Source organism: Anomaloglossus baeobatrachus, chromosome 4 (assembly GCF_048569485.1).
Source record: "Anomaloglossus baeobatrachus isolate aAnoBae1 chromosome 4, aAnoBae1.hap1, whole genome shotgun sequence".
NCBI lineage: Eukaryota > Metazoa > Chordata > Amphibia > Anura > Aromobatidae > Anomaloglossus > Anomaloglossus baeobatrachus.
This window is the reverse complement of record NC_134356.1, coordinates 38,489,541-38,514,006: the sequence shown is the minus strand read 5'-3', so window position 1 is coordinate 38,514,006 and position 24,466 is coordinate 38,489,541. Positions and strand designations below refer to the sequence as shown.

Below are 24,466 nucleotides of genomic sequence, written 5' to 3'. Positions count from 1 at the left end.
TTATAAATTTGATGGTCTGCGCAGTTTTGATATTCGCCATTATGTATCGTGCGGTACCAGCAATGTGGTATATTATGCCACATGCGGGTGCCGCATGATATATGTGGGTCTCACTAGTAGGGAACTGCGCAGACGTGTGAGGGAACACGTGAGGGACATTGCTGCGGCCCGGACAGTGGTTGACATTTCCACCTTAAAAACTTTGCCCCGCCATTTCCATGCCTTCCATGACTGTGACCCAACGTCCCTGAAAATCAGGGGCATTGATGTCATACATGGGGGGGGCGAGGGGTGGGAATGTGCGCAAAATACTTGCCCAGCGTGAAACATGCTGGATTTATACTTTGGGAACGTTATCCCCAGGGGGCCTTAATGAATATTTTAGTTTTGCACCCTTTTTGCGATGATTGCCTTCTCCTTGTATCCCCCTGGTTTTTGTGCCTTGTTTTTAATTTCATTTTTGTTCATTTTTACTTTTTAGATACACCTATTTTTTCTTTTTGCTGGCACCCATGGAATTGACATCCTTTGACGGATAATGGACATGGACGCTTTATCTACTTACCATTCCTTCTGTGCGCCCCATCTGGGATGCCTGGAAGCGATACTGAAAAGGATTCCTTGTTTTGCTTTAATCCTGATGTGTCTCCCACCTGGTACTTTACACACTGCGATATCGGTCCCGATATCGCTAGCGTGGGTACCCGCCCCCATCTGTTGCGCGACACGGGCAAATTGCTGCCCGTGCCGCACAACAGCCGTCACACATACTTACCTGTCCGGCGACGTCGCTGTGACGGGCGAACCGCCTCCTTTCTAAGGGGGCGGTCCGTGCGGCGTCACAGCGACGTCACTGAAGCGTCACTGAACCGCCGCCCAATAGCAGCGGAGGGGTGGAGATGAGCGGGACGTAACATCCCGCCCACCTCCCTCCTTCTGCATAGCGGCCGGGATGCAGGTAAGGGGAGCCTCCTCGTTCCTGCGGTGTCACACGGAGCGATGTGTGCTGCCGCAGGAACGAGGAACAACTTCGTTACTGCTGCAGTAACGATTTTTAAGAATGAACCCCCCATGTCACCGATTAGCGATTTTGCACGTTTTTGCAACGATGCAAAATCGCTTATCGGTGTCACACGCAACGGCATCGCTAATGCGGCCGGATGTGCGTCACCAATTCCGTGACCCCCAACGACTCTGCATTAGCGATGTCATAGCGTGTAAAGCCCGCTTTAGTGTGGTTTCATATGCTCGCTCCCGCTCCTCCTCCCCCTGTCGCGCGCGTGCATCAGTGGCTTGCTGGCCCGGCTCTGTCGGCGTCACTATCGCCTGCGCGCATGCGCGGTCTCCGGGTGACGCGTCCCCGTGTACCGTGCATGCGCGCTACCGATCAGGGGCGTTGACAGCTGACGGCGTCGGGACCGGCCACGATTGGTTCACTCGCGTGACGCAGTGGGGGGCGGAGCAGCTGGAGCGACCGAGCGCCATATTTAAATGCATATGGCTGCTGGATGCTGTTCCATTCCTTTTCTCTCCCCCCTGATGAAATGATCTTACCTGCTGGATCGTGAAACGCTGCGTCGGGGCTCTTTTCCCAGGGGGTCCTCTCTGCTGCTTCCCAAGCCCATTTTGTCACCCTCATGGGTATGTGATTTATTTAAGTGGGTCTGTCTTTACTGGTGTTCCTAACAACCATGGTCTTGCATTAGCATTAGCATTAATTAATGGGGCCAGAATTGGTGGATATTATTACTATATGAGGAACACGAAGGGGGACATTATTACTATATAGTGGCCACCTGGGGAAGATTTTAATGTATGGGGCCACATAGGGGAATATCATTACTATATCGGGGAGAGAGGGGAAAACAGGTCCAAAATTTGCCCTGGGGCCCTCAGCCGGTTTAAAGTGCCGGCAGACAGCAAAGTGAGGGTGCCTGCTGGAGCACGGTCTGCGGTCCACGGAAATCTGGACGGGGGCCGCAAGAAAGCTAGTGACGATCTGCTCCTGCCGACTACGAGGGGGCCCCGGCATTTGCCCGGGTGTGCCGGGTGCTGACGCCGGCCTGACTGGGGCCCGTGAGACTCTGTCCTTTACCCCTCATAGGAACGATCCTGGCCCACATGGGGTTTACATAAACCCCAACACTTTTTGGGACGGGAGTAGAGTTGAGCGGATCTGTTATAATCCGGGTCCGGCGGATCCGGATCGGGTTGCCGCAGAAGTCCGGATCCGATCCGGAATCCGTGTCCATGTAAATCAATGGGGAGCCGAGAGAGAGAAAAAAGAAAAAAAAAAAAAAAGGATCCGGATCGTACACCCCGAATCCCGGGGACTGGTCGGACTCGGATTGGGCTCTCAAACCGTGCGGATCCGGATTTTGCGGATCCGGGTCCGCTCAACACTAGACAGGAGTCCTAGGAAATCCAGGTCAGTTGGCACCAATATACCTACTGCTGACAACTTCTGAAGGAAACACCCGGGGGACACCAGGAAGAAACACTCACATCTTGGGCTTTTTAGTACATTCGAAATATGGAATTGTGATCAGATGACTTATTTCTGTTCAAGAACCTCCAAAATGTAATTGTAGGTTACAATTCACAATACAATTCGGGAATACCCCTTTTAATGTCCTCATTTCTTTTCATATTGCATTTCCCACATGTAGCCACTAGAGGGCAGTCAAATACAAAAAAAATGCTGAAGCCCTGAATGAGCAGACTGTTGGGGTCGCCTTGATCATGCATTTTTATAGGGGGTTTTTCTGGTCCTTTATAACTTGTTTTTTTTTTTTCCCAAAAACTTTAATGCAAAGTAAATGATACAAAAAATATATATTCACAAGAAAAACGTTTTTAGACTAATTAGTGGTGGGATTTCATGTGGACATTTGGATTAGCCCCTTTAATTTGGGATAATTTGTCTGCACCTCAGGACAAAAATCGGAGGGGTCACTCTTCAATTTCTGCCATTGATTCTTTTGGAAATCCATGTTACATTTTTCAGTTTCTCTTCTGTATCTTATGATATTGATCCATCCTTAGGATTGATCATTGATATTAGATCTGTAGGATATCCCTAACGAGCTGTAAACCATGAAAGGAGCAGAAACCGCACGGCTCTGATCAGTTTTCAACAATGACCACTATACAGTGAATAGCGCTCTGCCATGATGTCATCCTAGGTACGGGGAAATACCAAGCGCACGGCGAAAAGGAAGGGAAACCCTGTGTCTAGCGAAGGGGAAGATGGTGACCCCTGACTGAACCTACTGCTGGTCCCTGGGGTCCCTCACCATCCTAGATAGGTTCCGCAACTATGCGCCAAGCCGGATACCTGACCCTAGTTATCCCTAGTGCTGGGGTCTAAATAGGGAATGGATGGGATGAGCTCTTCATCAACCCCACTAAACACTAGAGAAGACACAAGGGGGACACACAGGGGGAAAATGCATGAACTACTCATCCACAGATGACTCAGGTAGAAATTCAGCAAAGTTTTCAGCAATTATACCACAGAGGAGTACAAGCCACCTGCTTGCAACCAGAGCTTGAAAGAACTGAAAATATCACAAGCACCAGTCCAAAGAAGGAAGAAGTATTTAAGCAACAAGAGAATACTGATGATCAGCAGCTGGGTGGAAGGTGAGCTCCTCTTGGGTCCAAAAGGGGAGAGATTAGTCCAGCAGGAAAGCTACCTATACCAATGAATAATGACAGAGGGAACAATAGAAAGTCAGGGAGCATTCTGTGCAGCCAAATGCTGTGACCTTCTATGGCCAGAAACCACATGATTGTCTGTCACCCGTGACACATGAATACCAAAAAGAGGTCATATGGTTGAATGTTCCCATTAACACTAGAAGTCCCAGGAATTTCGAGCTCTATAGATTCCAAAAGTAGAAATGTTAAATGACCCCTCTCTGGGACTTCTAGTGTTAAAACCAGAAATGGCATTTTTAATAAGCAGATCTATGCCTTGTCTTCTTGAACAGGAGCACACCGCTCCTCAGCCTCCTACTTGCTAGAAGGGGCGGGGCACTCCTGTTTGATTGACAGTTCAGATCAGAAGCAGTGTTGCTCCGCAGGCCTAAACTGTGCACTGTCTGATGCTGCTATATGAGACGTTTTGGCCGTCTGCAGCCTTAGAGGAGCAAATGGGCACCAAAGCTGAGGAGGATAGGGAGCTGATAGTGTGCTCCGGCAATCCGGACAGCTTGGGAGAAGCTCGTACAAGCTCTACCGGAAAGAGATTGTAAGCACTGCGCACGCTCCTCTGCTGCTAGACTGGAGCCTTGACTGATAATCCCTAATAATCCCTACATTCTTGAAAATAGATTTTTAATAACAGGTAAATTCCAAAATTGTTTTTTTTTCTTCTTCCGAGCACTTTGCAATTTTAACCATTAAAGGTTCAGAGAATAAAAATTTACAAAATTTGTGCAATTGTTGATAATCATATAGACTGCATAGAAAATGCCAGCCTCTATAAATCCCGCTTAATGATTAACAGCCCATAAATAGCAACCCGTGGCCACGGAGAGGCAGACTGGCACAGCCCTTGGCCACGGAAAGGCAGACTGGGACAGCCCTTGGCCACGGAGAGGCAGACTGGGACAGCCCTTGTACACTGAGAGGCAGACTGGCACAGCCCTTGGCCACGGAGAGGCAGACTGGGACAGCCCTTGGCCACGGAGAGGCAGACTGGGACAGCCCTTGGCCACGGAGAGGCAGACTGGGACAGCCCTTGTACACGAAGAGGCAGACTGGGACAGCCCTTGTACACGGAGAGGCAGACTGGCACAGTCCTTGGCCACAGAGAGGCAGACTGGGACAGCCCTTGGCCACAGAGAGGCAGACTGGGACAGCCCTTGGCCACGGAGAGGCAGACTGAGGCAGCCCTTGGCCACAGAGAGGCAGAATGAGGCAGCCCTTGACCACGGAGAGGCAGACTGACGCAGCCCTTGACCACGGAGAGGCAGACTGACGCAGCCCTTGACCACGGAGAGGCAGACTGACGCGGCCCTTGACCACAGAGCGGCAGACTGGTGTGGCCCTTGGCCACAGAGAGGCAGACTGAGGCAGCCCTTGGCCACAGAGAGGCAGACTGAGGCAGCCCTTGGCCACAGAGAGGCAGAATGAGGCAGCCCTTGGCCACAGAGAAGCAGACTGATGCAGCCCTTGGCCACAGAGAGGCAGAATGAGGCAGCCCTTGGCCGCAGAGAGGCAGACTGATGCAGCCCTTGGCCGCAGAGAGTCAGACTGAGGCAGCCCTTGGCCGCAGAGAGGCAGACTGGCACACACTGCATGGGCACTACTTGGTAAGAATTAAGTTGTGGTCACTGTTTTAATTGGAGTCTACATGAGCATTTGGACACAGGGCTACATCCAATTAAGCCACCAAAATGCCCCTCTTTTGGGAGGCACTAGTGTCGCGGGCGGAGGAGGGGACGCTGCGCTCTCCCTCTGCTCGGGTCCGGCTGCCGCTGCAGCTCGGTGGCTCGAGCGATGGGCCGGATCCCGGGGACTCGAGCGGCGCTCCTCGCCCGTGAGTGAAAAGGGGGTTTGGTTTTGGGGATTTATTGTCCGTGACGCCACCCACGGTTGTGGTGATTGTATGGACACCACCGCTGCTCTGTATGGGGATCCTGGGAGCGGTGACAGGGAGCAGCTTTGTTGTTATTTCTCCCCTCCGTGGGTAGGGGGTTGGTTGTCCCGGGGCCCGGTGATGGGGTAGGGGTGGATGGCAGGCCGCGGGGCCTGGTGGGGTGCAGGGTCGCGGGGGCAGCGCTGTGCCTCACGGCACGGTGGTACTCACTTAGCCTGAGACGGTGACACAGTTCTCGGTAAAACACTCGGCTGGAAGGACGGTTCCCACGGACGGCTGCTGTTGCTTTTCCCCGGTAGTTAACGGTGACTGTCTCTTTCCCTGCACCTTGTGTAATGTTGGTAGCGATGGGTTCCCACTGGTAACCCGCTCCCCGACTTGGATATGGGCCGGAGGAGCCCCTCTTTGCCCGCAGGCGCTGGCGCTGAGAAACTGGTGCCTTGGCGGTGGCGGTGTCTCTTTCATACGGCTGGACTGTTGCCTTCAATCGGGACTTAGTTGTTTGGAAACCCAGGAGGTCCCCTTTACTGACGGAGTTGGCAAATTCACGGCGACTCCAAGCCTTGCCGGGATCCGAAAGGCCCCTGCCAATGGTGCTGGCTTCTCCTTGTGTACCGGTCCGGTACCGCCGGGCCACCACCCGTCCACGGTCCTTACGGCACCTCCGATCAGCCTCCACTGCAGACGGTCACCGCCGTCTGCTAACCTTGCTGTCTCAGTCCGGGGCACACACCCGGACCAACTTCAGGCTTTCAAACTGTCACTTTTCTCTTTCACTACTTTCCCTCCTTCTACTTCAAACCTAATCTCCTCTCACTTCCTCCTCCAAACTTAATCTGCCTTGTTTTTCCCGCCTCCAGGACTGTGAACTCCTCGGTGGGCGGAGACCAACCGCCTGGCCCACCCCCTGGTGTGGACATCAGTCCCTGGGGAAGGCAACAAGGATTTCTGGTCTAGCTTAGGTGTACCTAACCGGGGTGTAGGGTGTGGTGATGTCATTACCTGTGACCCCTGGCTTGCCCAGGGCGTCACACTAGCACCCGGACGATTTGCCAACATCACCAGGAGTTTTTCTCATAAATCTTTTGGTAAAGTTGGCAAGTATGGTGATCTATATATTTACACATATATCCTTATGGTATCCGGATTATGAAATATTTTTACCGGATAGTCATAGAAAAATAGGAGACACAGCGACTGCTGTATACACATCCCATAGGAAACAAAGCAACAGCTATATATGTGGCACCCTGGACTAGCCAGGTCGTCACAGATAACACTCAAACACCCCCACCCCCACTAGACAGTAACATTAGCCAAACAAAACCCTTGTTACCTCCCTCCAGGGTCTGATGTCCACACCAGGTGGGGCGGAGCCAAGCGGTTGGCCCCACCCACCGAGGAGTTCACAGGCCTGGAGGCGGGAAAAGTGAGAGAGGAGTGTTGGAGTTTGAAGAGTGAGGAGTAAACACTTGAGTGTCTGGGTTTGTGGCCCAGGCACTGACAGCTTGGCAGACGGTGGTGGCCGTCTGCAGGTGTGGTGAAGCAACGCGGAACCATAGGACCGGGGTCGGGCGTTGGCCCGCCGGTACCGACCGGGGAGCGAAGTGAAGCCAGCACACACAGGCAGGGCCATCGGACCCCGACCAGGCTTGGAGCCGCCGACAATAGTCAAATCCGAGTGTGACCGGAACCCCAGGGGTTTCCTAACAGCCAAAGACCCGATAGAAGGCAACCGCCCACACCGTGAGGGTATACAGCTACCGCCTAAGGCTAGAGACCCAAGGGCCAGCGCCTGCGGGCAAACGGGCTCCTCCGGCATCCATACACCGGGGAGCGGACTACCGTTGGGGATCCATAGTAGTCAAACAAGTACATCAAGGTGCAGGGAAAGACAGCCGCCATCACCTGTCCGGGGAGAGACACTGCAGCCGGTTGCGGGACCCGTCCATGCAGCCATTTGGTTTACCGAGGACTTTGTGCATTTCTTACTGAGTGAGTACACCCGTGCCATCCGGCACCGCGCCGCGCTGTCCCTGCAACCCTGCACCTCACCAACCCTGCCTCCCCGTCACACCACCGGGCCCCGGGACCACCGACCCCTACCCACGGAGGGGGAAAACAACATCCCAGCTGCTCCCTGTCATCGCTCCCGGGATCCCCGTCACCAGCAGCGGTGGTGCCCATCTTCACCACAACCCGTGGGTGGCGTCACGGACTAAATCCCCCAAACCAACCACCCTTTTCACTCACGGGCGAGGAGAGCCGCTCAAGTCCCCGGATCCGGCCCACCGCTCGAGCCACCGAGCAGCCGCAGCAGCAGCGCCGGACCCGAGCGTTAGCGAGCGACCAGCAGCGGCGGCGTCCTCCCCGCCCGCGACATATATATATCACATACGAGACAGTGAATGTGCTAAATACATCCCATAGGAGACACAGCAACTGTTGTATATACATCCCATAGGAGACACAGACTGCTGTATATATGTCAAATAGGATGCACAGACTGCTCTACACTGAAACTCTACTGTATACATCATATAAGAGACAGTGAGACTGCTGTTTATACATCACATACGATATACAAAGCGCTGTACACATATCACATAGGACAGTTTCATCTGCTTACATACTGTCAAAAGTTAATTTCCTCTCCTCACATATTTTCTCCAGTACGTTTCTCTCCTCACCTTATATACTGTTTCAGTACTTTAAACTTCTCTTCCATACAGACTGCAGTACATCTCCTCCCCTCTCCTTACTTTCCCCTTCTTTTCTCCTCCCCTCTGCATTACTTTTCCCTTCTCCTCTCCAGCACTTGTCCCTTCACCTCTCCTCCCTCTGCAGTACTTTACCCTTCTCCTCCTGTCTGCATTATGTTCCCCTTCTCCTCTCCTCCCTTTGCATTACTTTCCCCTTCTCCTCCCATCTGAATTATTTTCCCCTTCTCCTCTCCCCGTCTGCAGCACTTGTCCCTTCACTTCCTCTGCAATACTTGTAATTTCTCCTTTCCTCCTGTCTGTAGTACTTTCCCCTTCTTCCCCCTCCCATTTGCAGTACTTGTCCCTTCTCCTCTCTCCTCTGCAGCACTTGCCCCTTCTCCTCTCTCCTCTGCAGCACTTGCCCCTTCTCCTCTCCTCTGCAGCACTTGTCCCCTCACCTCTGCAGCACGTGTCCACCCTCCCTTCTCTCCTCTGCAGCACTTATCCCTTCTCCTCTCTCCTCTCCAGCACTTGCCCCTTCTCCTCTCTCCTCTGTAGCACTTGCCCCTTCTCTCCTCTCCTCTGCAGCACTTGTCCCTTCTCTCCTCTCCTCTGCAGCACTTGTCCCCTCACCTCTGCAGCACGTGTCCACCCCCCCTTCTCTCCTCTGCAGCACTTATCCCTTCTCCTCTCTCCTCTCCAGCACTTGCCCCTTCTCCTCTCTCCTCTGTAGCACTTGCCCCTTCTCTCCTCTCCTCTCCAGCACTTGCCCCTTCTCTCCTCTCCTCTGCAGCACTTGCTCCTTCTCTCCTCTCCTCTGCAGCACTTGCCCCTTCTCTCCTCTCCTCTGTAGCACTTGCCCCTTCTCTCCTCTCCTCTCCAGCACTTGTCCCTTCTCTCCTCTCCTCTCCAGCACTTGTCCCTTCTCTCCTCTCCTCTGCAGCACTTGTCCCTTCTCCTCTGCAGCACTTGTCCCTTCTCTCCTCTCCTCTGCAGCACTTGTCCCTTCTCTCCTCTCCTCTGCAGCACTTGTCCCTTCTCTCCTCTCCTCTGCAGCACTTGTCCCTTCTCTCCTCTCCAGCACTTGTCCCTTCTCTCCTCTCCTCTGCAGAACTTGTCCCTTCTCTCCTCTCCTCTGTAGCACTTGTCCCTTCTCTCCTCTCCTCTGCAGCACTTGTCCCTTCTCCTCTCTCCTCTCCAGCACTTGTCCCTTCTCTCCTCTCCTCTGCAGCACTTGTCCCTTCTCTCCTCTCCTCTGCAGCACTTGTCCCTTCTCTCCTCTCCTCTGCAGCACTTGTCCCTTCTCTCCTCTCCTCTGCAGCACTTGTCCCTTCTCCTCTCTACTCTGCAGTACTTGTCCCTTCTCTCCTCTCCTCTGCAGCACTTGTTCTTCTCTCCTCTCCAGCACTTGTCCCTTCTCTGCTCTCCTCTGCAGCACTTGTCCCTCTTCTCCTCTCTCCTCTCCAGCACTTGTCCCTTCTCTCCTCTGCAGCACTTGTCCCTTCTCTCCTCTCCAGCACTTGTCCCTTCTCTCCTCTCCTCTGCAGCACTTGTCCCTTCTCACCTCTCCTCTGCAGCACTTGTCCCTTCTCTCCTCTCCTCTGCAGCACTTGTCCCTTCTCCTCTCTCCTCTGCAGTACTTGTCCCTTCTCTACTCTCCTCTGCAGCACTTGTCCCTTCTCTCCTCTCCTCTGTAGCACTTGTCCCTTCTCTCCTCTCCTCTGCAGCACGTGTCCCTTCTCCTCTCCAGCACTTGTCCCTTCTCTCCTCTCCTCTGCAGCACTTGTCCCTTCTCTCCTCTCCTCTGCAGCACTTGTCCCTTCTCGCCTCTCCTCTGCAGCACTTGTCCCTTCTCTCCTCTCCTCTGCAGCACTTGTCCCTTCTCCTCTCTACTCTGCAGTACTTGTCCCTTCTCTCCTCTCCTCTGCAGCACTTGTTCTTCTCTCCTCTCCAGCACTTGTCCCTTCTCTGCTCTCCTCTGCAGCACTTGTCCCTCTTCTACTCTCTCCTCTCCAGCACTTGTCCCTTCTCTCCTCTGCAGCACTTGTCCCTTCTCTCCTCTCCAGCACTTGTCTCTTCTCTCCTCTCCTCTGCAGCACTTGTCCCTTCTCTCCTCTCCTCTGCAGCACTTGTCCCTTCTCTCCTCTCCTCTGCAGCACTTGTCCCTTCTCCTCTCTCCTCTGCAGTACTTGTCCCTTCTCTCCTGTCCTCTGCAGCACTTGTTCTTCTCTCCTCTCCAGCACTTGTCCCTTCTCTGCTCTCCTCTGCAGCACTTGTCCCTCTTCTCCTCTCTCCTCTCCAGCACTTGTCCCTTCTCTCCTCTCCTCTGCAGCACTTGTCCCTTCTCTCCTCTCCAGCACTTGTCCCTTCTCTCCTCTCCTCTGCAGCACTTGTCCCTTCTCTCCTCTCCTCTGCAGCACTTGTCCCTCTTCTCCTCTCTCCTCTCCAGCACTTGTCCCTTCTCTCCTCTCCTCTGCAGCACTTGTCCCTTCTCTCCTCTGCAGCACTTGTCCCTTCTCTCCTCTCCTCTGCAGCACTTGTCCCTTCTCTCCTCTCCTCTCCTCTGCAGCACTTCTCTCCTCTCCTCTGCAGTACTTGTCCCTTCTCTCCTCTCCTCTGCAGCACTTGTCCCTTCTCTCCTCTCCTCTGCAGCACTTGTCCCTTCTCTCCTCTCCTCTGCAGCACTTGTCCCTTCTCTCCTCTCCTCTGCAGCACTTGTCCCTTCTCTCCTCTCCTCTGCAGCACTTGTCCCTTCTCTCCTCTCCTCTGCAGCACTTCTCTCCTCTCCTCTGCAGTACTTGTCCCTTCTCTCCTCTCCTCTGCAGCACTTCTCTCCTCTCCTCTGCAGTACTTGTCCCTTCTCTCCTCTCCTCTGCAGCACTTGTCCCTTCTCTCCTCTCCTCTGCAGCACTTGTCCCTTCTCCTCTCCTCTGCAGCACTTGCCCCTTCTCTCCTCTCCTCTGCAGCACTTGTCCCTTCTCTCCTCTCCTCTGCAGCACTTGTCCCTTCTCTCCTCTCCTCTGCAGCACTTGTCCCTTCTCTCCTCTCCTCTGCAGCACTTGCCCCTTCTCTCCTCTCCTCTGCAGCACTTGTCCCTTCTCTCCTCTCCTCTGTAGCACTTGTCCCTTCTCTCCTCTCCTCTGCAGCACTTGCCCCTTCTCTCCTCTCCTCTGCAGCACTTGTCCCTTCTCCTCTCCTCTGCAGCACTTGTCCCTTCTCTCCTCTCCTCTGCAGCACTTGTCCCTTCTCTCCTCTCCTCTGCAGCACTTGCCCCTTCTCTCCTCTCCTCTGCAGCACTTGTCCCTTCTCTCCTCTCCTCTGTAGCACTTGTCCCTTCTCTCCTCTCCTCTGCAGCACTTGCCCCTTCTCTCCTCTCCTCTGCAGCACTTGTCCCTTCTCTCCTCTCCTCTGCAGCACTTGCCCCTTCTTTCCTCTCCTCTGTAGCACTTGTCCCTTCTCTCCTCTCCTCTGCAGCACTTGTCCCTTCTCTCCTTTCCTCTGCAGCACTTGTCCCTTCTCTCCTCTCCTCTGCAGCACTTGTCCCTTCTCTCCTCTCCTCTGTAGCACTTGTCCCTTCTCTCCTCTCCTCTGCAGCACTTGCCCCTTCTCTCCTCTCCTCTGCAGCACTTGTCCCTTCTCTCCTCTCCTCTGCAGCACTTGTCCCTTCTCTCCTCTCCTCTGCAGCACTTGCCCCTTCTCTCCTCTCCTCTGCAGCACTTGTCCCTTCTCTCCTCTGCAGCACTTGTCCCTTCTCTCCTCTCCTCTGCAGCACTTGCCCCTTCTCTCCTCTCCTCTGCAGCACTTGCCCCTTCTCTCCTCTCCTCTGCAGCACTTGTCCCTTCTCCTCTGCAGCACTTGTCCCTTCTCTCCTCTCCTCTGCAGCACTTGTCCCTTCTCTCCTCTCCTCTGCAGCACTTGTCCCTTCTCTCCTCTCCTCTGCAGCACTTGTCCCTTCTCCTCTCCTCTGCAGCACTTGTCCCTTCTCTCCTCTCCTCTGCAGCACTTGTCCCTTCTCCTCTCCTCTGCAGCACTTGTCCCTTCTCTCCTCTCCTCTGCAGCACTTGTCCCTTCTCCTCTCCTCTGCAGCACTTGTCCCTTCTCCTCTCTCATCTGCAGCACTTGTCCCTTCTCCTCTCCTCTGCAGCACTTGTCCCTTCTCCTCTCCTCTGCAGCACTTGTCCCTTCTCCTCTCCTCTGCAGCACTTGTCCCTTCTCCTCTCCTCTGCAGCACTTGTCCCTTCTCCTCTCTCCTCTGCAGCACTTGTCCCTTCTCCTCTCCTCTGCAGCACTTGTCCCTTCTCTCCTCTCCTCTGCAGCACTTGTCCCTTCTCCTCTCTCCTCTGCAGCACTTGTCCCTTCTCCTCTCCTCTGCAGCACTTGTCCCTTCTCCTCTCCTCTGCAGCACTTGTCCCTTCTCCTCTCCTCTGCAGCACTTTCTCCCTCCTCACCTCTCACATGACATCGTGTCTCCGCCGCACAGAACTATTCAGCCTCTTCAGTTTCCATAGCAGGCGGGGCGCCGACGCCAATCACCGTGCACGTTGTGTGCGCCAGCCAATCAGAATCCGCGTTACGTGTGTGCTGCAGCCAGTTTGTTGTGAGCGGCGCAGTGATTGGCTGCGCTCTGGAAACCGGTGATACATTGTATCAGAGCCGGAGTCGCCCTGCAATGCGGAGCTGAGCGGCGGCCGGCGCCGACCTCTAGACATGGCCGGGTTCGCGTTGACCATCGTCAGACAGTAAGTGCAGGGTTTAACCGTTTGCTGGCTGAGGTCTGCTGATACCATCTGCAGGGAAAGGTCACAGGCGACACAGGGGGGGCTGCAGAGCAGGGTCTGCTCTATTATGGGCAGAATATGAGCCCAGGAAGGGGGGGGGGGGATATAAAAAGGAATATGTATGTGTGTAATATATATAATGAAATTAACAAAAAAGATAGGGTTAATACACCTGATAATTTTACATTTTGGGCATAGATTATATATATATATATATATATATATATATATATATATATATATATATATATACGTACCCCCCCAGAGTGGGGGTCCATCTGCTGGGGTCCTCATCTATTCTGAGAGCAGCACCCTACAGCCCTGAACGGTTATGGTGCGACCTATAGGATTCTCTATGGGTTCCGGACATAGCTGAACGCAGTGAATGGCACCCCATAGACAATGAATGGAGCGGAGCCATTGGGGGTCCCCCAGCAATCATCCAGTAATCCCCTGCCCTGTGGGTAGGGAATTACTTTATTTTTGGGGGCTACTCCTTTTAAAACATCTGAAACTGCAGTGTTCCTCATTGATATCTCTTTACGTCAGTAATGACATCATATGGACAACTGACCGCTGCCGCCAATCATTGGTTTCAGTGGTCACACCTCGAGGCCAGTTATTGGCTACATTAGCCCTTCAATCCTACAATACATGACGGTATACTTCGTTTAGTTGAGCATTCAGGTGTTTTCAATCCCAGATATCCAGAGCAAAAAGATGGGACATAGATATTCAGCATGCCCAATCTTACTTTTACCCAACTTGTCAGGAGGGGGGAGGATGAGGCCCTCAATACATGTAGAAGAGATGATTCTGCCTAAATTGACATGGTCAGCTGATTGTAAAGGGGTTGTTTGGTCTTCTGATAAGTCTGAATACTGACGGTGCGCAGCGTGCACGCTGTCAGGATTTGTCCGTATTGATAAGGAGAGTGGGCTGTCACAAGACTGCATATATGAAAATGATGATTAATTGTTGCCAGAATTATGCAAATCGCATATTTGCAGTCAGGTGACTGCCCGCTCTCATTGTAAATTCCGACCACTCCTGACAGTGTGCACACCACACACTGTCAGGATTGAGAAGTTTGCAGTTACATACACAAACTGCAGACTTTTTATCAGACCGGACAACCCCTTTAATGCAAATGGTTATTTCCATAATGAAAATTTATCAACTATACAAAAGCTAGAATCGGAAGGGGGAACCTCATTAATCCCAAGAATGGGGCTCTGAACTACAACATCGGTATGGAGGGCGGAAGCCGCAGCTCCATTCATTAAAGGGAATCTGTCAGGTGATTTTCTAGTACAATACTAATGTTATCTTCAAATAGGGCTTAAGGAGACCTTTCAGGATCAGTAAGTTTTATTGCTCTACGTTATCCTGTTATCTTGTTGTAAGCTCCATCGAATTCCATGTGACATACCGTGTTTTTCCAAAAATAAGACAATGTCTTATATATTTTTTGCCCCCCAAAAAAGCACTAGGGCTTATTTTTGGAGGAGGTTGTATTCTTGGAGAAATACATAAGAAAGAAATACATTAGTTTACCTCTCCAAAAAAGTAACCCCTCCCCACACACACACACACACACACACACACACACACACACACACACACACACACTTCTCAGGAGACTTATACTTACCAGACCCGGATGTCTCCGTGGCTCCCAGGTCCTCCCTGTAATTTCCGCTGGGTGCTGCACGCTGTCCTCCCCTGCTTCTGACTGACATACTCACACACAGCAGATCAAACACACAGCCGATCACTGACACACTCACACACAGCAGATCGCAGATCTCACACACACACACACACACACACACACACACACACACACACACACACACACACATCACATCCAGCGTTAAAAGATGGGAGGAAGTCGTGTGTCCGCAGGTCCTGTAAGCAAGCATTGTGGCAGGTCCTTGCGCTCCACTGCGCAGCCTCTCAGGATTCTGCCAGCGAGAAGAAATCGGTGTCGCTGGATGTGGTGAGTATGTGTGCGATCCGATGTGTGTGTGATTCAATGTTTGTGTGTGCAATCTGATTGTGTGTGTGATCTGATTGCGTGTGCTATCCGATGTTTGTGTGTGTGATCCTATGTGTGTGAGATCTGATTGTGTGTGTGTGAGATCAGATGTGTGTGGGTGTGCGATCCCACTGCAGGTCCCCTGCTCGGCGTCTGATGAGTGTGATTGCGGGGTGCCTGTAACTTTTTTTATCTGCACGGACACTTCATTATTGAACCGTGGCTAGGGCTTATTTTCGGGGGAGGGCTTATATTAAGGCTTTGCTCCGAAAATGTTGAAAATTCCTCTTAGGGCTTATTTTTGGGGGAGGTCTTATTTATGGAAACACAAGGTAGTAACTAGTGAAGTGTATGTAAATACAAACTGCATATGCCCTGCTCCCTCATCCCACCGCTCAGTGCTGGCATCAGTGATAGTAAATCTGAACTGAATTTACACTGCTGCCTCCACCCATACTCCCTCCCACCTCTCAGCAGTGATAGTGAATGTACTGGGAGGTGGGTGGGGGGAGCAGTGAATATCCAAATTGTATCTACATACACTTGGCTATTGTGTAAAGGTCCAGTCACATTAAGCAACTAAGGCTAAGTTCACATTTCCGTTGATTTGTATCAGTCACATGCGTCGCTTGACGCATGTGACTGATGCGCTGTTCAACGCTGTACAACGGATGACAAAGAACAGAATTCTTTGTCGGATTCCGTTGTGTGCGGGGGGCGGAGTTCTGGGGCAGAGCCGAGCGGGGGGCGGGGCCAGGCGCTTAGGATGTCAGTGGAAGTGCTGCGGTCTGCATGGCTGGGGACAGGTGAGTGTATCTGTGAGTGAGTGAGTGTGTGTATGTGCATGTATGTATGTATGTATGTATATATGTATGTGTGTGCACATGCAAAGTGCGGGAGGGGGCAGAGCCGAGCGGGGGCGGGGCCAGGCGCTGAGGATGTCAGTAGAAGTGCTGCGGTCTGCATGGCTGGGGACAGGTGAGTGTATGTGTGAGTGAGTGTGTGTATGTGCATGTATGTATGTATGTATGTGTGTGTGTGCACATGCAAAGTGCGGGAGGGGGCGGAGCCGAGCAGGGGGCGGGGCCAGACGAGGGTGTCAGTGGCAGTGCTTGTCTGCATGGCTGGGGACAGGTGTGTGTGTGTACATACATGTGCGGAGTGCGGGAGGGGGCGGGGCCGAGCGGGGAAGTGTCGGCCTCCCTGCACACGTAACCAGCCTAAATATCGGGTAACAGAAAAGCACCCGATGTTTACCTTGGTTACCCGATATTTACCTTGGTTACGGGCCTACACCGCTTAGCGCTGGCTCCTTGCACCGTAACCAGGGTAAATATCGGGTAACCAACCAAAGCTGGTGACGTGTGCAGGGAGCCAGAGAGCATGCGCAGCGAAATCCGACGGATCTCGCTGCTCAAAAAACGTTACATGCTGCGTTCCTCCCGCCCGGCGGTCAGTCGTTCCACGACTGATCAGTCGGGCGGAGGGTGCAACGCAGCATCATCAGTCACAATCCGCTGCTCATACAAGTCTATGGGAGCAGCGGAATCCGCTAAACGGATTCCGCTGTTTACAAGAGCAGCGGATTGTGACTGATAGATTTTAGCGGAAATGTGAACTTAGCCTTACCAGCGATCCCAACAACGATAGGGATCGCTGGTAAGTTGCTAGGAGGTTGCTGGTGAGCTGTCACACTGCGACGCTCCAGCGATCCCACCAGCAACCTGACCTGGCAGGGATCGCTGGAGCGTGGCTACACGAGTTGCTGGTGAGCTCACCAGCAACCAGTGACCAGCCCCCAGCCTCCTAGTTACAGCACACATCAGGTTAATTAACCCGATGTGTGCTGCAGCTAAATGTGCACAGAGCAGGGAGCAGCGCACACTGCTTAGTGCTGGCTCCCTGCTCTCCTAGTTACAGCACACATCGGGTTAATTACCTGATGTGTGCTGCAGCTACATGTGCACAGAGCAGGAGCCGGCAGCACAGGCAGTGAGAGCGGAGGAGGCTGGTATCAAAGGTAAATATCGGGTAACCAAGGACAGGGCTTCTTGGTTACCCGATGTTTACATTAGTTACCAGCCTCAGCAGAAGCCGGCTCCCTGCTCACTGCACATTAGTTGTTGCTCTGTCGCTGTCACACACAGCGATGTGCACTTCACAGCGGGACAGCAACAACTAAAAAATGGCCCAGGACATTCAGCAACAACCAACGACCTCACAGCAGGGGCCAGGTTGTTGCTGGATGTCACACACAGCAACATCGCTAGCAACGTCACAAAAGTTGTTCGTTACCAGCGATGTTGCTAGCGATGTTGCTTAGTGTGACGGGGCCTTTAGAGACACTGAATTCTACAGAGTTTACAACAAGATAACAGGATAAGGTAGAGCAATAAAACTTACTGATCCTGAAAGGTCTCCTTAAGCCCTATTTAAAGATAGCATTAGTATTGTACTACAAAATCACCTGACAGATTCCCTTATGGGGCTGTCCTTTTCTGGGATTCCCATATAGGTTAAATGGACACGCATGGTCGGGCACACATGGTCAGGAGGCCCTGCTCCCCCCCTTGTCTGGGACCCCACCATGCTACAAGTTGTCACCTAATGATATCTTTTGTCATTTTGTTTTCCTGTCCAGTGGGGAGACCCGATACAACAAAGAAAAATTACTTCAAGGTAAGCAATAAATGTAATAAAATCTAGGATTTAAAGGGACAGTAACCTCCTCCTTCTTTGGCATCATCAGTAGTTCTTTATCACACACCTGTCATACTATCACTCCCTAGATTAATAGTACTGATCCGATTTAGAGCAAAATAGCAGTGGGGGAGGGGAACACAAACTCCCTATGGTGCCCGCCGGGGGCTATCGGCTCGTTACAGTTCAAAGCTGCCAATTTAGCCGGTATCATTTGGTTCTACCAATCAGATTGGACATTGGTGGCATATAACAATGAGGTCCCCAATGCCTGTCCTTACACAATCCTGTTACTGTATACCCAGTGTTCACACTGGCAGAGTAATATCCTCTGCTCCTGACCAGCCTTGTTGTGTTTTTCATTACTCTTAAGTCAAGGGGGTGTGGCCTCCAACTCTTATCTGTGGGTGTTTTCATGGATGCCATGCCCACTTGGCTATAAAATGCTAACCCTATATACATGGAAGCATGGAAGTCATATCTCAGGAATGGAGAGGGGCAGGAATAAATACAACGCCGGATTTAGGAGAACAACAGCATGTATAACATGAGAAAAATATGTGGGGTAGGTGAAATAAGTGTTGAACACATCACCAAATTTGTAAAGGTGCTATTGACATGAATTTCTCACTAGATGTTGGTAATTTCCCATCCAATCCATAAAGGCAAACAAATTAAACCATAGCTGTCCATAAATGAAGTTATGTGTAATAATGAGAAATGACCCAGGATAAAGTATTGAACACATGAAGAAAGAGAGGTGCAAAAAGTCCTGAAAAGTTATGACACCAACTAATTAGAAAACAATCCTGCCCATAGTGAAGAATAATATCAATTAATAGCCTATAAAAAGGTGTCTCATTACCAAGGTGGCACACAAGAAACATCACATGATGGGTAAAACCAGTGAGCTGTCTCAAGACCTTCAAAACTTTATTGTTGCAAAACATACTGATGGCATTGGTTTCAGAAGAATTTCTAAACTACTGAAGGATCTAGTTAGCACTGTTGGGGCCATAATCTGGAAGTGGAAAGAACATAATTTCACCATAAACCGGCCACAACCAGGTGCTCCTCTCAAGATTTCAGAGAGAGAGTGAAAACAATTATCATAAGAGTTGTCCAAGAGCCAAGAACCACCTGTAGAGAGCTACAGAAAGACCTGGAATCAGCAGGTACAATTGTTTCATAGAAAACAATAAGTAATGCACTCCCGCTCCATGGCTTGTATGCACGCTCCTATATGCACGCTCCTGTATGCACGCTCCTGTATGTACACTCATCATGCAATACTCTATTGCTCAACAAAAAGCAGGTTCAAGAACGTTTAAAGTTCTCTCAACAACATTTAGACAAGTCTGTGAAATACTGGAAGAATATAATCGGTCAGGTGAGACCAAAATTGAACTCTTTGGAGGCCATAATACACACATTGTTTGGAGGCCAAAAGGCAAATCACCCCCAAAACACCAAGAACAGTGAAGTTTGGAGGTGGGAACATCGTGGTGTGGGGCTGTTTTTCAGCAGACGGCACTGGCAAACTTCATATAGTTTACAGAAGGAAGAATGGACAAATGGCTAGAGACGTTATTGAGAAAATCTGCTGCCATCTACCAGGATGATGAAGATGAAACGAGGGCGGACATTTCAGCAAGACAATGGTCCCAAGCGGAAATGTTTAAAGGGAACCTGTCACCTAAAATATGCGTTCTGTGCTATCAGCAGACGCATGTGTGCCCTAATTACACCTCCCTATCCATCCCTGTGTTATAAAATTGTACAATATGAAAGTAATATAAAAAGTTTTATTACCTTCATATTTCCTACGTAAATAGCAGGGAATATGGTCACTGGGGTGGCACCTTGCCCTGCATACTTTCTGTGGTATCACGCCCCTGTGGGCGTGATACCGTGGAGTCACATGAGCGACGTCCCCGTCACTCATTCTATCCTGCGCGCGCATACACTTACTATTGCGGCAGGCTTCTCCTCCGGGTTCTCCTTGTCAGGTTCAGATGCGCACTGCGCATGCACAGTGCGCGTCTGAAGCCGGTGCGTGAACACCCAGAAACGAAGCCTGCCACAATGCACGCAGGATAGAATGAGCGACAGTGACGTTGCTCATGTGACTCCATGGTATCACGCCCACAGGGGCGTGATACCACGGAAAGGATGCAGGGCAAGGCACCGCCCCTGTGACCATATTCCCTGCTATTTACATAGGAAATATGAAGGTAATAAAACGTTTTTTATTACTTTAATATTATACAATTTTATAACACAGGGATGGATAGGGAGGTGTAATTAGGGCACACATGCGTCTGCTGATAGCTCAGAACGCATATTTTAGGTGACAGGTTCCCTTTAATTGGTTTCAGAGAGAGAAAATAAAGCTGCTAGACTGGCTGGGCCGATCACCGGACCTGAATCCTATAGAAAATGTATGGAAGGAACCAATGCTCAGAATTCATAGAAAGAGACGGGACCTTCAGGATATGAAGAGTGTTTGTGTGGAAGAATGGGCCAAAATCACACATGAGCAATGCAGGCATCAATGGCTTTCTGTACGAAGTATTAAATAAATTTCAGTGTGTTCAATACTTTTATCCTGTGACATTTCTCATTATTACATACTAATTTTATGGACACCTATGGTTTGATTTCTTTGTCTGAGTGGATTGGATGGATTGTTACCGACATCTGGTGATAAATTCATCTTAATAGAACCTCTAGAAACACATTTACTTAGAAAATCGATGTGTTCAATACTTATCTCACCCCCTGTATTTATGACAAGTGAGTGGCCGCCTTTACACCTTTTCCTACATCCTGACGTGAAGTATGTCAACAGCCGGTTTATTAGGCACTATACGCTGTCATACCAGCTCTATGCCAGTGTATTGTAATATAAAAAAAATAAATCTTAAATCTTTTTGTAAGAATAAAATTAAGTGTTGTAAAAAAATAATAAAAAGTTTAAGAAAACCAATATTTTTAAAATTAAACATATGAATCCCCAAATAATAAATGAGGACAGTACGCCCGCTCCTGCAAAGATAAAATAGTCATTATTTTCGATATGTGGAGGTAAAAAAATCCAAATGTCGTGTCCATTCTCATGGCTAAAAGTTACCTGGTCTTACAATGAATGATTATTTAAATCAAGTTTGATATTAAGCATTTTTTCTTTACTCTTTTTTTTTTTTTTTTTTTTCCATTCAATAAAAATTAAAAATAAAAAAACTGAAATCTCTGTATTGACACTGGATACAGAGCCTCACCCTTATATTCTCTGTTTTGTTTGTAAGACTATTCATTCTCGTTGTCACCATGGGCAGCACTACAATGACAGGTACTACCTCTATATACAGTAGATAACACCGGATGCATCATTCACAATAAGTGATGTCACAGCTCACTTCCTCCACCTCTTGTACAATGACAGGTACTACCTCTATATACAGTAGATAACACCGGATGCACCATTCACAATAAGTGATGTCACAGCTCACTTCCTCCACCTCTTGTACAATGACAGGTAACACCACTATATACAGTACAATGACTGATATCTATATATACAATAGATAACACAGGATTCACCATTCATAATAGGTGATGTCACAGCTCACTTCCTCCACCTCTTGTACAATGACAGGTAACACCACTATATACAGTACAATGACTGATATATATATATACAATAGATAACACAGGATTCACCATTCATAATAGGTGATGTCACAGCTCACCTCCTCCTGTACAATGACAGGTATCACCTCTATATACATTAGATAAGACAGGATGCACCATTCATAATAGGTGATGTCAAAGCTCTCCTCCTCCTGTCAAATGTCTGATAACACCTCTATATACAGTAGATAATACAGGATCCACCATTCACTATAGATGTCACAGCTCATCTCCCACTCCTTCTGTACAATTACTGATAACATCTCTATATACAGTAGGTAACACAAGATCCACCATTCACAACAGGTGATGTCACAGCTCAACTCCTTCTCCTCCTATACAATGAGTGATAACATAATATCTCTATATACAGTAGATAACACAGGATCCACAATTGTTAATGTCACAGCTCACCTCCTCCTGTACAATGAATGATAATATCTCTATATACAGTAGATAACACAAGATGCATCATTCACAATAGATGTCACAGCTCACCTCCTCCACTTCCTGTACAATGACTGATAACACCTCTATATTCAGTAGATAACACAGGATTCATCATTCATAATAGGTGATGTCACAGCTCACCTCCTCCTCCTGTAAAATGACAGGTATCACCTCTATATACATTAGATAAGACAGGATGCACCATTCATAATAGGTGATGTCACAGCTCTCCTTCGCCTCCTCCTGTACAATGTCTGATAACACCTCTATATACAGTAGATAATACAGGATCCACCATTCACTATAGATGTCACAGCTCACCTCCTCCTCTTCCTGTACAATTACTGATAACATCTTTATATACAGTAGGTAACACAAGATCCACCATTCACAACAGGTGATGTCACAGCTCACCTCCTCCTCCTCCTATACAATAAGTGATAACATAATATCTCTATATATAGTAGATAACACAGGATCCATAATTGTTGATGTCACAGCTCACCTCCTCCTGTACAATGACTGATAATACCTCTGTATACAGTAGATAACACAAGATCCACCATTCACAATAGGTGATGTCACAGCTCACCTCCTCCTAATCCTGCACAATGACTGATCACATCTCTATATACAGTATATAACACTGGATCTACCATTCATAATAGGTGATATCACAGCTCAACTCCCCTTCCTCATATACAATGACAGTTATTACTTGTATATACTGTAGATGACACAGTATCCACTATTTACCTACTTACAATGAGTGATGTCACAGCTCTCCTTCTCCTCCTCCTGTACAATGACCGGTATAACTTCTATATACAGTAGATAACATAGGATCCACATTCACAATAGTAAATGTCAGCTCACCTCCTCCTGTACAATGACTGATAACACCTGTATATACAGTAAATAACACAGAATCCACCATTCACAATAGGTGATGTCACAGCTCACCTCCTCCTTCTCCTGTACAATGACTGATAACAGACAAGTCTATAAATAAAAACGATGCTTTTTTGGCTTTGTGTAATTTATGTCTGTGGATGATTACTCCCATGTATCCACTGTCATCATCTATCCAGACCTAGACTAAATGACCGCAGAGCATCCAATCACGCGGCAGACGAGCTCCTTATATCTCCTTATGGTATATAAATTGTATTAGTATAGTTGTTTCTGATGTATTTCTCTCTGCTGAGTGTATAAGGAGCGGTGTAAGGTTATTCCCATCATGCGGAGTCTGATCTCTCGGCCAGAGATGGCTCATGGAAAGGTCAGAGCCGTGCGGCGCCAGCGTTTTTGCCTCCTGATATACAAGCGTCATTGCAATCGGCTGTCAGTGACCCAACGAGATTGTGACTAATGGTGTTAAATGGTCTTAAAGATACATCACCCCATATATTAGTTACATTTCCCTTCTCATTCTAAAATGTGCCCTAAAATAACTACAGAACCCTGGAAAAGGAACTCGTGTGTCCCTATTTCCCATCAGCCGGTCCCATATACAGTGTCGGCACCCTTGAAATTGTTCCAGAGAACTAAGTGTTTCTCCCAGAAAATCATTGCAGTTACACACGTGTTTGTTATACACATGCTTATTTCCTTTGTGGGTATTGAAACAACACAAAAAAACTGAGGAGAAAAATACAAATTGGACAGAATTTCACACAAAACCCCAAAAATGGGCCGGACACAATTGTTGTCCCCTCAACTTAATATTTGGTTGCACACCCTTAGGAATAAATAACTGCAATCAGTCGCTCCCTATAACCAGCAACAAGCTTCTTACTCCTCTCCCCTGGAATTTCAGACACTTCTTTATAATCAGCTCCAGGTCTCTCATATCTGAAGGCCTCTTCTCTTCTCTTCTTTTTCTTTTCTCCTCTTCTCTTCTCTCGTCTTCTTTCCTTCTTCTCTTCTCTCCTTCTCTTCTCTCCTTCTCTTCTCTCCTTCTTCTCTTCTCTTCTCTCCTTCTCTTCTCTCCTTCTCTTCTCCCCTTCTCTTCGTCTCTTCTCTTCGTCTCTTCTCTTCGTCTCTTCTCTTCTTCTCTCTTCTTCTCTCTTCTTCTCTCTTCTTCTCCTCTTCTTCTCCTCTTCTTCTCCTCTTCTTCTCCTCTTCTTCTTCTCCTCTTCTTCTTCTCCTCTTCTTCTCCTCTTCTTCTCCTCTTCTTCTCCTCTTCTTCTCCTCTTCTTCTCCTCTTCTTCTCCTCTTCTTCTCCTCTTCTTCTCCTCTTCTTCTCCTCTTCTTCTCCTCTTCTTCTCCTCTTCTTCTCCTCTTCTTCTCCTCTTCTTCTCCTCTTCTTCTCCTCTTCTTCTCCTCTTCTTCTGTTCTTCTTCTTCTCCTCTTCTCCTCCTCTCTTCTTCTCCTCTTCTTCTCTTCTTCTTCTCTTCTTCTCTTCCTCTTCTCCTCTTCTTCTCTTCTTCTTCTTCTTCTCCTCTTCTCCTCTTCTCCTCTTCTCCTCTTCTCCTCTTCTCCTCTTCTCCTC

General features: G+C 49.4%; 1 protein-coding gene across 2 annotated transcripts in view; it reads left to right on the top strand.

Annotated features, from left to right (window-relative positions):
- Positions 1-3,034: 3,034 nt before the first annotated feature.
- Positions 3,035-24,466, top strand: part of TIGAR (TP53 induced glycolysis regulatory phosphatase) — a 33,507-nt gene continuing 12,075 nt past the window's right edge. The window contains exons 1-2 of one of the 2 annotated variants that reach the window (XM_075344254.1): positions 3,035-3,645; positions 17,771-17,808. In XM_075344254.1, coding sequence (XP_075200369.1) covers positions 3,473-3,645; positions 17,771-17,808 — 211 coding nt within the window. In that variant the 5' untranslated portion in view covers positions 3,035-3,472. Of the gene's footprint in view, positions 3,646-12,939; positions 13,050-17,770; positions 17,809-24,466 lie in introns of those variants that run through there. The other variant, XM_075344256.1, reaches the window with a different exon arrangement.